Source organism: Ammospiza caudacuta, chromosome 2 (genome assembly GCF_027887145.1).
Source record: "Ammospiza caudacuta isolate bAmmCau1 chromosome 2, bAmmCau1.pri, whole genome shotgun sequence".
In the NCBI taxonomy this organism is placed as follows: Eukaryota; Metazoa; Chordata; class Aves; order Passeriformes; family Passerellidae; genus Ammospiza; species Ammospiza caudacuta.
The window spans coordinates 51,751,054-51,764,967 of record NC_080594.1 but is presented as its reverse complement, the minus strand read 5'-3'; the positions used below and the strand labels follow the sequence as shown (position 1 = coordinate 51,764,967).

The following is a 13,914-nucleotide window of genomic DNA, read 5'->3' as shown; positions in this document are numbered from 1 at the left end:
ATTGTCATTCCTCTATGGAAAAACCTCTCATCAGGATCACCATAGACTAATGTTAACAGAAGCGTGAGAGTTGCCATCATGGATCAGACAAGAGCTTTTTTGGCTTCATGTCATTTATTTAGTGGTGTCCAGCATCTCGTCTTCAGGAAAGGTTCATGAAGCCTTGCAGGAAGCATTTATCTCATAAAATTCTTAAGAGGGGATTTAAAAAATTTTTGGTAGTATGATCTAAAATCCGATAGTATTTCATAAGAAACCATGAGGTTGAGGGTCGAGAAAAGTAAAATTTAGTTGTTGTCTATGTTTATGCAAGTGGATTATTACATAGTGGAAATAAATCACATTAACTATATAAGACAGAACTTTTTTGTTCTGTTGTGCTGAAAGTGTTTGGGGCACCTTTCTTTGTCTCATGCAGTGCTGCAATTGACAATCATCCTAACCTATTTTATTAGTATGAATGATTATAATTTCCTAACGTAATTGAGCCATAGGCAAACTTGCCAGAAGATTTCTGCACACGCATCTACCTCCCTAGACTGGTGCTTTACATGTCATTTAACAGCAAAGTGAGTTTTGCTCCTAAGCCATTGCAAGGGACTCCTCTGTGCAGACTCTTCCAGTTCTTCTCACCTCTCTATTTTAAATTATTGTGGTGCATTATTTACTTGTTCTTGTTTTAAACCCAGGGGCTTTACTTATAACTCTGCTTTATAGGTTTAAGTGGGGTGGATGGAAAGTTGGTTCCTGACTCTTCTTTTTGTCTTGGAGCACTACAGGACAGTTCAGCTGTAACAATGGAAATAGTAATCAGCAGCCTTCAGCAAAGTGTAGCTCCTTCAACTTTGCTTTACATTTTCTTTTACATAGTTCCTAATTTGTTTCTGTGCTTACAGCTTAGTGATTACTACAGCCCCAGATGAATTTGACAGGCTTGTGCTGCTGGCTGGGCAGGTAGATTACTGGCAAGTAGGCAGTTTGCCTGTCTTTATGAAAGTCTTCCAATTCAGTCCTATTACATTGCTTCTTTTGTCCTGCCAGCTAACCTGTTACAAATTTAAAGTATCCAACTAGTAAAGAAATTTAGTTTGGCTAAGAAAATATACACCTTTACTCTAAATGCCTAGGATTTCTAAATTGGTTTTGTGTGAATTTTAGTGTACTTGCTTTCTCTTTATACCATATAGATACTTTTCTACTCACTTATTAATGGGATAAACTTTTCTAAAGAACACTGAACTGGCCATTATGTGCTAGGATCTGTCATGGTGGGATTAGAGCAGAGGCACTGTGGTTGCTGATACCTGTCAGTATGTAGATCTGGCGACTCACAGGCATAGTCTGGATGGGGCTCTCTACACTGTGAGCAGCACAGGCTGAATCGCGTGGAGAGGCACGAAATGACACAGTGGGTGAGTGCCACTGGCTGATCACATGGCATCCCTTTGGCTGGGCTGATGATGCAGTCACAACCACTTCTCATCTGAATGGCCTGAGCAGGGTCACCATGCAGGGCCAGGACAGGCACATCAAGGTGGAGGGGTATGACAGCCACATGGATTTGTGCTGAATGTGGCCGTGTTGCAAGCTCTGGTGTTACCAGCCTCAGCTGGCCTGTTTTGTTTCTAAGATGGGCATTTACTCTGTTGGAGTGAAGACCAGACTAAGGTGGGCACAACTGTGGTATTTCTCCTCTTTTCTCAACACACATCACATATATGTGTGCCTTTCGCTTTCTGGGTGTGGTTTACCAAAGTGTCCCACCCCCTCATAATGGAGGTGTCAGACTGTGTGTTTGGATATCCATTTTAAATTCTGGGTGGCAGTGGGAAAGAAAAAGTTTGTAGTTATGGCTGGTTTAAATTCTTCTCTGTAAATATGTCCTCCTTATATAGCTGATGAAATAGCACCTTCATCATGCTAGATATTGGCCAAGATGTCAATTTCAGATCCTGTATTTCTAGAGGTATTAAAACTTGATGGATACAACAGGAAACCAAGATTATTTTTCCCTCAGATCTTTGGCTGTTAAATACTGAAATTTATTTGTCATGGGCATTATATGAAGTGCCTATGCTCATGCATGGAAGTTACCTCGTGAGTTTAGGGCAAACAAAGCACAAACTTCTGATGAGCTGGTGAAGCAAGTGCCTTCAAGTGGGTCTTGTGGGGCACTAAACATGGAACTTCCATGGCCTTGGTTGCCAGGTATGATGGGAAATGTCATTAATTTCAATTGATAGTAACTGGAATGAGATTTATGTCAAATAACTGCTGAGGTTTCAGTTTGTTTAATTCCTACATCTAAATTTTTTAATGAACAACCCCTCCCTGCTCTTTGCTAGAAAGACTTCACCACAAACTTCTATAAAACCAACCTGACCTAACTAGGGCAAGTGCTGGCAAAATGTTTGGCAATTATTGGGGAAATAAATATTTGTTTACATTTGCAGCTATTGGCCGTATTGGCATCACAGGTGTTAATGAAGAACAGAACTATTGCACTATTTTTAGGTTTGGCTCTGTAACATTTAATCTTACATCAGTGTGTATAGTCATCTAGGAACAGCAAAAACATAAAGAGTAAATGAATTATAACTTGCTCTGAGATCTAGAACTAAAAAGGAAGTAATACACTTGTTCAAATACCTTTTACCTTTCTATGCCCATGGAGGCCTGTTTTGGGCAGTTGCACATCCATTTTCCTTACTGACAGATTTAGTTCCACAGCATGGAGTCATGGTCAAGGCTTTTAGTCTATCCAGAAATCATTTAATCTTCTGTTACCAACCTTATGCTGTTCAGACTTAACTATGGTGTGTATTATAAAGCAGTCTAGCTTTGCCATCCTTTCCTATCTTTTTTTTTTCTTTTTTTTTTTGGCTAGCTGTTATGTTGTAATAGTACTTTAAATTCTTACATTATAATTGAGATTGATCAAATGTAAGCATTTGATCCAGAAATCACTTGGCATGTGTTGCAAAACATCAGACTAGATGGATGGAATGTCTCTTTTGGACCTGAAAAGGATGAACCAATGAGCTGGTAATGTTTGTGCCTCTATGTGTACTTAGTAAGTAAATAGCATCCAATAGTTTTCTTGGTCTTGAATGCAAAAGATAGAAAAGTTTCGGACACCACAGGGATATGTGCAAGAGATGGCTCTGTTAAGGAGTGATACAGCTTGAGCTCTACCCTGAGGGTGTTTCTGTCTGCCAGCTGTGTACCAGCACTCATGGTGCTTCTCTTTGTGCAGCAGCCAACAGGAAACAAGTACAAAACTACCTCTGAGTCCAGGGACCTGCGTCTATTAACACTTGCAAATCCCCATGGCTCTTAATTGGCCTGCAGATTTCTGCTTCAATAGAAACAGTGGTGACATTTTGCTGCTTCAGATCATGAGTTTGCTCATCTGGACCATTGTCAGTGTCAGCCTGGGACAAAGTCACAACTCCTTGCTCACTCTCAGTTAAGCTGCCCTAGTTTCTCTTCTGCAGGCTTCAGGTATGAAGTTTGGAATTATTTCAGAGAAATGCTGTGAAATTAGATGACTGTGAGGTTTCCTTTAGAATGGGGACTTAGTGGCATCTGATAGACCTGAAGATACCACTTTGAGTCTCAGGGTGGCTCATGCTTTGGCACTGTAGGTCTTTTCTGGAGACTGTTTGTAAGTACAGGCAATGGAGAGGACGCTTTTACCCCTAGGAGCAGGAAACCAGGCTGTACTGCCTTCTTTGCCTGCACCTGAGCATCAGAAACCCAGGTGACAGATGAGATGGGTGCTATTGATGCTATGGGGATAGAAGAGTGTCTCCTTCCAGCAGCAGTTCTGCCTAGCCACCAGCACAGAATCAGAAACCTTCATTATCCAGAGTGCTCCTTTCTCCCTCTAGTCCCGCAGCAGGACCAGGCCAGTTACACATCGAACAGGAAAACAAAATTTTCTTTTCCATTCACCACACAAGTTTTAACACAACACTCCCTAAAAGTTCTCCTGCCTTTATAAATGCAAGTATTAATGCTGAAGAGAGACTCAGTGTTGATTAAACTGGTCTAGACTTCTTCATATAGTCAGATGTAAATTGAAACTTTAAGTGTCTCTTAAGAGTTGACCATGAGTTTTTCTTCTCTATATATATCTTTTTCTCCTTTGATAGAGTGAAGTGGTGTAATGATGTAATTGCAATTATGATGGGTAGGTACAACTGTTTGACCAAAAAAATTAGTTATATTTACTTAGAGCCTTCTAAAGAAATAGTAATACAATAGCTTGTCAAGAATAGCTCTGAAATAAAGAAAACTACTGATACCCCAGATTTCCTTACAGAATGGAGTAAAGCCATATACTGCATTTGAGGTTAGCTAGTGGCCATGCTCTGGTTAAGGTGCTGCTGCAAGGCAGAGAGAGCTCCTTTTCACTGGAGACACACTGAAGATCAACCCACTGGGTACTGTATCTTTCCATTTTGTCTGGATTCTGCAACTGCTTTTTAGTTGTACACATGTGGGCATTCCCATTCCCTTCAGTGGAATGACTCATAGGAAGTGCACAGAAGCAAGAGTGAAGTCCTGGGCTGCATCTGAACTGCATGACCAATGTTTTAAGCATCACAGAGAGGTGGAGACCTTGTTAAGATATAACCTGCCATCTCCTTCCAGTGCAGGAGTGTCCTCTACAAAGGACATTTTTGTTGAACATTTGAATCGGGAGGAAATTATATTTGATGGTAAAACCCTCAAAGGCTCAGTTATGTTTCACAAGGGGTAAAACATGTGCAAGTCCATTAGTGACTGAAACAATTACTTCATGATGGATAACTTTATTGCCCACAGATGGCACTTTAAACCCAGAAGGTCAGATTCTTTGTACACACTGAAGTTGCAAAGATAAACTGATCATTCTCCTTAACCTCTAGCTGTGCAGGTGAAAAAAGGATTAGTCAACATGTTGAGGATAACAGGAGTGGCTGGAAGACAGTCATATCCCCAAATTATAGAAAAGATATTAGAAAGTCATCAAACCTGCTAACTTCAAGGAAGTTTATAATAACTTCTAATATTGTAATTTTTTAAACTTAGTCTTAAAGCTAGCTTTTGGATTTCCTTTCTTTAGTCAAAGGTAGTAGAAATTCTCTGTGTATGAAAAGAAATTCAAAAGTAAAACCTGGGAAAGTTGGAATGGGAATAATAACCCAGATCATGGCCCCAATTTTGAGTACAACTAATCTACGATTTTTAAGAGAATCCAGGAATTAGTAGAAATCAGTGAAAGGTTCATCCTGCATGCATGTTACTCATTTGTCTGTAGAACTGGACACATATCATATTGGAAAAATACATGCATGTTCATTTATTTTATCTTTTTTTCATGACTTGTGATCAGAGGGTTTTTTTGTTATCAGATAATTCATATTTTTATTTACTTAATTTGGAAGAGGATCAGCTTTTTATGTGGGGCAGAAGTTACTGGATGAAAACTTCCTTTATTTTTTTCCCCTTGAAAATCATAGATTGCTCTCTGCTTTCATAAAAAAAATTGTCCTCCCCTTACTTTAGTTACAATGGCTAACTTTTGCAATCTAAATTAACGTTTGCTCATTAATTAAGCAACCCCACTGACTGACTTTCACATGCATCTAATAAGCCTTCCATAACAAATAAAATGCGTCTGAAAAAGCCACCCTTTCCCCATGGGAGGAGATTCCTCAGTTATCAGGATTAATTAGTTCTCTTGTTGTCACATGAAAAGAAGCTGCACCCCTCAATGTAGGTCAGTGTGAGGGTAGGCTGCTGATGGTCGCTTGGTGACAGGCACAATGACAAGTGAATGTGTCCTGTTGAGCCACGACCCTTCAGAAAAGGCAGTGTCAAGTAAAATGCCCACAGAAGGTACATAGAAGGCATAATCTGCTTCTAAATATTGACAGTAGGAATTTCCCTGCTATTCTCCTTCCTTTTTCTTTCCTGGTAAACACGTCAAACTCTATTGCATTTGTAGTCTGCATTGGTTTTGAAGCATTTAAAAATGTAAGGAAGCTAATGACCCATGAATAGATAGGATGTCAAATAAAGCTATTTTTCTTCGAGACATAGCATCTTGCTGGTAAAAGGATTGCGTCCCATACTTGTAAAACCAACAACTTTGGCTTGAAATGAAACCTCAGCTTTTTGTCAGTGAAAAACTAAATAAATCAATATATAATTGGGCTTGTATCTCTTCCCAAATACATTGACATTAAGTCTTGAATGTGAATACGATTAACTACTGGAGTTAAGTGTCTAAAATGTACTTGAAATCAATGATGAAATGCTGGCTTGTGTCAATGGGAGCAGAGTTAGACAAACACTAACCACTCCTTAAGATCCCACACACAATATTTATAAATACTGTGCTGTCTTTTAGATATATGTAAAATGTGTAAAAGTGCAAAAGCTTGAGTATGTGTCCCGTATATTTGGGTTTCTTTTTTGCCTACAAGATGGGGTGAAAAGGTGGGGGTTTTGTTATGTTTTTTCTTTGATTTTAGTAACTCTGAGACAGATCTGACATACAAGCTTCCAGGCTGACTTGTTTCATATGCTTCAAATGAGTTAGATCTTAGAGTGTTCATGTCTTTGTTTATGTCACTGTAAAGTTAGGAAGAGTAAAACCTTGTAACGTTTATGATGGTTTCTTGCTCCTCACCTCTGGCAGACTTTGAAGACAGCAGCAGCCCACATTGCCAGGGCTGGTCTCCTGGCCTCAGCACGGGTCAGACGTGGGCAGGGTGCTGCAGGTTTGGCTTTGCTCCTGGGCATGGTGCAGTGCCAGTGCCGAGCAAAGCCAAGCGCTCGGCACCGCAGGCATCACCAGGCACTGCAGACTCACTCTCCTGTCTTGCTGTCAACGCCTGTCACTCACATGGATTTTTCCACTTTCTCACCAGTTTTACACAGGAAGCAACCTACATGTTGCTCTCTAGCAACGAGGTTGAGTGTTGCAGCTCTAGCAACTGGGCTTTGATCCCAATGGTTTCCTCTGGCAGACAATCACTGATGTTTTTTTCATACATATTGAACTGCTTGTAAACACTGTTGCATGCTTCAGCTTTTCCAGGGTCTCAAATAAGGAGCAGTTCAGAGAAGCTTGAGGTCAACTTTTCTCCAAAGTAAAAACCAAGATTCATAAAGCTGGATATAAACTCTGTCTTCTTGGGAGAGCATCTGACCCTTCAATTCTGGGATGACAAGAGGAATGCAAATGAAATGAGGGAGTTTCACAAAACCATCAGATTGTTTAGCTAGAGGATGTTGACTAACCCTCTCAACCAGAGTGCCTGAGTTGCTCTCCACGCAGCTGCCTAGGCTGTTGTAACATCTTATCTCAATTTCTCAGTGATTAGCCTCAGAGGCATTGTTTCAGAATGGTGAATGAGAAGACTCATAGACTGTAAGCATCTATGGGAGACTATCCCATAAAAGCACAGAGCACACTTTGGGGGAACCAGCTCTTCAGAGTTGAGATTCCTAAAGGGCAGGCCTGAGAAATGTATGTTTGCAATGCATATCACGTAACAATTACTTCTTCATAGATTTGCTGCACCATTTTTCTCCTCTCTTACCAGCTGCTAGAATATATTAATTTCTAGTTAGAAATATGATTATCTAGACAAATCGCAGAGGAAGTCTGTGTATGTGGACAGTCTCACCATTCAAATCTATAGTGTTATTTGAGGTGTAGTCCAGATCTCTTTATTCTGAAAAGTTGTTATGCTCTTGCGTGCAGCTTGTGCAAGTGAGCTATAATTTTATTTATGTCTATGTTCAAGTGTAGCTTTTAAATCTTGTTTTGAATTGGCAGAGATGATAGAATATATCGAAAACTACTGGAGCCACATCTTATGTAAGATATCCAGGGCTAAAAAGAAAGCTCCCAAATTTGGAGCAGCCATTGGCATTGATGTGTTTATTCATCTAAATTTTAGTCACCAATCTCAGCAGGAACTGGTGTCCAAAAGTTCCTTCTCTAGTCAACAAAAGAGGGAAGCTTTTCTGATTGGTGATACGTAGCCCCAAGAAAGGTTCATGTATTTCTACTATGTTTGGTGCATACAGCTGCTCATACTTGGCTGTGCAGGGACCTCTTGGAAGGACTTAAAATAGCTAAGCTAAAACTGTACTTGACTGAGTTCTAGGAGAAAGATCTGCATTATCTGCCTTTACTATGAGATGGGGTTTCTCCCATTTGTTGACAGGGTAATACTTTCTCTTGGAGTAAAGTGGTTTGGGATAGTTGCTGTTGCTCTCTCTCAACAATGAAATATTTACAAATTACGCTTGAGTCCCAATCAGACTACAACTGGTTTTCAACTTTTAACTGTTTTGAAATGTTTTTACATTGTGTTCCCAGCTTCTGGAACATTTTGCTGTCAGTGCAAGGGCAGTGGGATGGATCAAGCACTGCTTCTTCCCTAAGGCATGTTCTTCTGTCAGCTTGCCATGAAAGCTTTTGTGGCCACAGCCTATTATAGGGCAAAGATAAATCATTATGTCTTTCCAGCCAGCACCTCCTGACTTGATGAGAAGGAAGATCTCATGCTCTTCTGGTTTTCTGACCATGGAGCTCTTCCATGGTCTTCTTAAAAATGCCTCCATGTAGACTTCACAAAACCCACCTGGATGTTTTCAGCTGTCCTCAGCCACCTCGTGTCATGCTGACACCAAGGCTTTCACCCATGCCAGAATGGTCTGGCCACACCAACATGCTTGCTTTCTCAAACAAGCAGCAAATCTGGTCTGGAAGGTGTCTGGATCTTGTTCTCAGGATTTACTGTAAAGGTCTACCTTTTGGTGCTACTTTGTTGGCAGGAAGCCTGCAGCTGGTGAGGGGCCATGAATAAGAGTGCTATGACCTCCAGCCAGAAAGGGAAGAGCCTTAATGCATTTCACTCCTTCCATGTCAGTTTCAGCCTTGCAGCAAGTTGTTTGAGTGGGATTTTGGTATCTTAGGAGTCAGTACTTGACTCTTGCCGTGGGAGTGGCTGAATTTACCCTCCCCATTGAAGGGGCTGCCATGGCTGTGTTTCCTGAGGAAATGCAGCCAGTGGTGCTGGGGGCACACTTCCTTGGTTAGATGTGGATCCATGAGGTCCTCAAGTTTCTTCATTATATGTTCAGTCAAAAATTTGAGAGCAAAGTCATTACTAATAGGTTTCAATTCTATTTTCTTTCCTGAGTAATGCTGCTGGAAGGTTGAGTCCTGAGTCAGGGCAACAGGACTTTGCTCAAAGGAAGAGAGTATGTGTGGTGAAAGAGGCACAGTTTTCTTTTCTTTTCCTTTCCAGTATAACAGCATAAATGTGAGTGGACTGGAAGCAGAATTATTTGACTTTGTTAATGTTTTGGTTTTTTCTTTGTTTTTCTAGGATCTGGTTCAGGATCAAAACTAAAAGTTCCTGAGCTGAGTATAAATGGCATACAGCACGTTGTTCAAGCCGGCCAGACTTTAAATCTCACCTGCAGGTAACCAGCTGAGTTGGATTATGATAATTTGGCAGGGACTTCATAAACCTGACACTTTCTTTTTTTTGTAACTGAAATTAGAAAAAAATTAAACCTTGTGTTGTGGGGAAAGGTGGGGAGTGAACTTCAATGGCAATTGTTTAATAGTTCTTTGTTGTTTCCGTTGTTGTTTTTGGAAAACAAGATAAAAGAGAACCCCATAAATAGCCTGATATAATAAAAAAGAAAGCTTGGGAACTGGAGCTATATAATTGCAGCCCAGCATAATTGTTTCTGCTTCCTTATCTGTGTTTGCAGGGGGGAAATGGTTCATTCATGGTCTTTGCCTGAAACTCTTAGCAAGGATAGCAAAAGGCTGAAAGTAATTAAATATGCCTGTGGAAGGAATGGGAAGCAGTCCTGCAGCAGTCTGACCTTGAGCAGAACTCAAGCAAGTGACACTGGAAATTATAGCTGCAAATACCCCACAAGTCCAGCAAAAAAGAAGAAGGAATCTACAGTCTATGTATTTATTAACGGTAAGATTCAGTTTTTTTAACACTTCCTGGTACTTGCTCTGCAATACAGCAAAGTGGAAAAGTAAGGCAGTTCAGCTGGGGCTGAGTTTTGAATTACATTTTCAGCCTTGCATAATGTTAATTTGCCAATTAATGTATAAAGTTTTCTTTCTCAGAACTTGCAGATACAAATGGTAATCTTTTATCAGTTAGAAAAAGAAATGAAGCAAGAAAAGACCCAATCCAACCATTTGCCTAGAGAAAACGGGAGTCCAGATGGAAGTAGACTACAAGTGAATATGTGAAATAGGTATCAGAAACCATATCCTGTGTGATGTTATTTCTAGGCAGCTGAAGGATGCTAAAGCTGCCTGTCAGATCAGTGACTTGCCTCATGCTGCAGAAAATTACTATTTGCATGTGAAATCATATTTAAAAATAACCTCTGTAATCCATGGCACACAGATTGAAAAAATCTAGAATAAATGGAATCAAATTAAACACAGAGTTGCTTTCAGCAAACAAGTATTGTGTAATGTATGGGAAGTGCTGGAATTAGGTCAGTTAGACTACAAAAGAAATTTCTTTCTGATCCTGCTTCCTTCCAGGGTATTAATCAGACACTTCTGAGAAGAGTTTAATTCAATAGACACAACAAAAAGGAACAAATTATTGACACTTTAGGGATTTAATTAATACTTTAGTTTTTTGTTGTTTTTACACAGTAATGTTAATAGATTACTGTAGTATTTCAGGACTCACAGGTTTTGTAAGCCCATGTTATAGAGAACGTGCAACTGGAAGTTTTCCAAATTTTGGGTCTGCTGCATCCAATGAGTTCACATCAGAGTGAATTAGCCTTTGTTTTCATTTTGTGATATGAAGAGTGAGACTAGCACTGTGAAAAAGCAGAATGAAGTGGACCTCTCCCTACACTGTTAGAAAACAAGATAGCTCTCCCCATTACTGTGTGCTGCTTTATTGAGCACTATTGGCTGTTTATCCTACTTTCCTTCATCTGAAATATGCTGCAGTGTTTTCATCACCCAGCTCTTCTCATATGATTCTCTGTAAATCCAACAACAGATGCATCCATGGAAGAATAGCCAAAATAGGATAATCATTTAGTGATCAACAGCCTGTAGCCTAGGGAAATGTACAATTTCCTCAGATGCCTTTTGCAAGTTTCCCATCACGGGACCTTCTTGAACTTCCCACCTTGGACATCATCCCTGAGACCTACCCACAACGCTCTCCATTCACTGCATGAGAAGCAACTCTCTGCTAAACTGACTTTACCATATAAGGGATGCCTTTGCATTCTCTTTGTCCCTTACCTGTTTGAAGAGTAAATTTTTCTGTATCCTAAATTTTTACAAATGAGAGACACAACCAGTCTTCCAACTCTTCACTGCTTCCCAACTTGTATGTGGCTTCCCTGCATTTAAAAGGCACCTTCAGTTAGATGATGGTAAACCAAGATTATCTGCAGAATTCCCATGGTGATGGAAGAGAAATGTATCATTGCAGAAATTGTTTTAGGACAGTCCCAATCCAACCCCTGTTCTTCCATCCCTGCTAATCATTTAAAGAAGGCTGTCTGAGTGTCTCGGTTTTGTTGGTTTTTCAAGGGCATTCAGTCACAAATCTTGATGTCACTGTTGAAGAGATGGCTAGATTTTATAACTCCTCCTACCTTAATTGCCAAAAAAGAAATAAAATGTTTAAGGAACAAACCTGTTCCTTAAATATTTTAATGGTCTAAGGTCCATTACCTTAGACCTCTCTGGTATGTTAATTTTCTGAATTTGGCAATCATTTTGATTGAAAACAAATTTCTTAAGATTGAAGTGTTAGTTGTGTCCCAGGAAGCACACCTGAAATTTAGGGAAAACTATGGATGATGAGGGAGGCTGCAAGGTAGCTGCTCATTTGATGCCTGTTGGAAGTGTCACTCTGCACTAAGGTGGAGAAAGGTCCATTAGTCTTCCCAAACTTTACAATTTCAGGAAGAATTGTTTAGTAAGCTAGAAAGAAACAAGATACTGAGTACCAAAACTCACCCTTTCTGATAAGTATGTATTAGAAAAAGTATTTTCTTTCTCTATGCTATCTCATTATCCCTATCTCTTTTCTACCTGTCTCTTAGTATGAGTCACTGTTTCTGTAAATATGCATGAAATTCAATTATTCTAGCTCAAGTGGGGTTGAAGTGGGGGTAACTAAATCCTCTGTGAAGACTCTCTTTCCTGAGTCTAGTTTTACTCTGCATTAATTCGTGGGTGTTTAGGAAATAAACATTTGTGAAATTTGGGTCCCTCCTAGTCTTGTATTGTTTCCTGTGACAGGACGTTGTGTCAGTCCATTTCCCATATTAGCTCCATGTGGATCTCCAAGGTGCCTGTTTCCCATGTCTTAGCATGCTGCAGATGAGAACAAATAGTTGCTATTTACAAACACAGAATCCAAATCAGGAAAGTTGATATTGTTTGTACAGGAAGTCATCACTTATTGTTTTAAAAATGTTCTTCATTTCCGTAATTGGAGTGATACTGAATATGAACTGGATTAAAAAAAAAAAAGCCCAAAGACCAGACCACAATAAACCCAGTAAGTCCTTTGGTTCAGTGATGAATGCAAGCTTCAGCAGAAAATTATCTGGTATAGAAAAAGACAAGAGACAAGGTAATGAGAAGGAGACTGCCCCAGGGAGAGTCCCACAGGCCCCAGGATGACTTGAAGCATTTCTGAAGTCCTGCTTTTAGGGGTCAAGGAGAGGCAGGCTGGTGACTTGCCTTGGAGGAGCTAGTCCTGACACCACCCCTCTTCAGCTGGAGAGGTCACTACTGAGTTGCAGAGGGGAGTGAGTGCACAGAGTGTCTCCACAACTCTTGACCCCACACAGCTCAGGAATTGAGACATTAGGCAAGGGAAATTAATTCTCTTAAGAGTCTTCATCTTTGCCTCAAGAAAACTGATGGCCTGACTTTCCACAAGAGCCATGGGAAAAATCTGAAATGAAGCAAACTTCTTTGCCAATTTCTCTACTGTCCCAGACCCAGAACTGCTCAGAGCTTTGTTTTGTAAGGGAAAATACAGCCTAACAGTAAAAAGGAAAGATTTGCAATGAACGCTTGCTGTCTACATTGCAGTGAGGCATGGGGAATTTTCTGCTTGAAAAGAGATAATGATGGAATAAAGACATATAAGAAACACCAAATTATCAGCAGGCTGCTCTGAATCCTATGTAAATTTCCCTGGGGAGACTACTAAGGGCTTTTCTTTCTGTCTGCTTTGTCCCAATATCTCCAAGGCACTTTTCAATTGCTGGAGCTCATTCACTGTCTTAAAAAATGTGTAGTACTCTTAATTCTCTACTCTCATAATTTCTTCCCTTTGAACAATTGCTCCCATGATATGACAGAGAAAAAGCTTGTAAGTTCAATTACATTGATATAATGTTATATTTTTGCATGAATTTAAGCAAACTGTGATTCAAGTTGAAGTGTTGCTATTTTCTGTGATGAAGACTGCTTTTGGCAAGTAATATACAAGAGTAAAATCTTAATTCTTCTGCAACAGAGAACAGAATTCTTCTCAAAGTAAAACTATTTTTGCTCTGAGGCAGTAGCCCATTTCCTAGTCAGTGTTTTCCCTCTCCTTGTCTTTTCTCATAATCCTGTGGTGTATGTCTTCTGGTCACTTACTTTTCCTTGCAGATAGAGACATGTTTTAAAATCAGACATGTTTTAATCCTCTAGGCTGTGTTAGTTGTCTATTCTCTTTCTATACTTAACAGAGAATGAAAGAAGCTTCTGGTATGTACTGTTCATCACCTACTTTTCAAGAAATCTGGAGAACAAGCTTAGAATAAATTTCTTGCTTTGAGAGGATTTGAGCCAGGTGAGGCAAATCA

General features: G+C 39.9%; 1 protein-coding gene across 1 annotated transcript in view; it reads left to right on the top strand.

The window, feature by feature from the left end:
• FLT1 (fms related receptor tyrosine kinase 1) overlaps window positions 1–13,914 on the top strand; it is a 107,556-nt gene that overhangs the window by 5,804 nt on the left and 87,838 nt on the right. Inside the window, exons 2-3 of the mRNA XM_058824828.1 lie at window positions 9,405–9,501; window positions 9,799–10,019. Coding sequence (XP_058680811.1) covers window positions 9,405–9,501; window positions 9,799–10,019 — 318 coding nt within the window. The remainder of the gene's footprint in view (window positions 1–9,404; window positions 9,502–9,798; window positions 10,020–13,914) is intronic.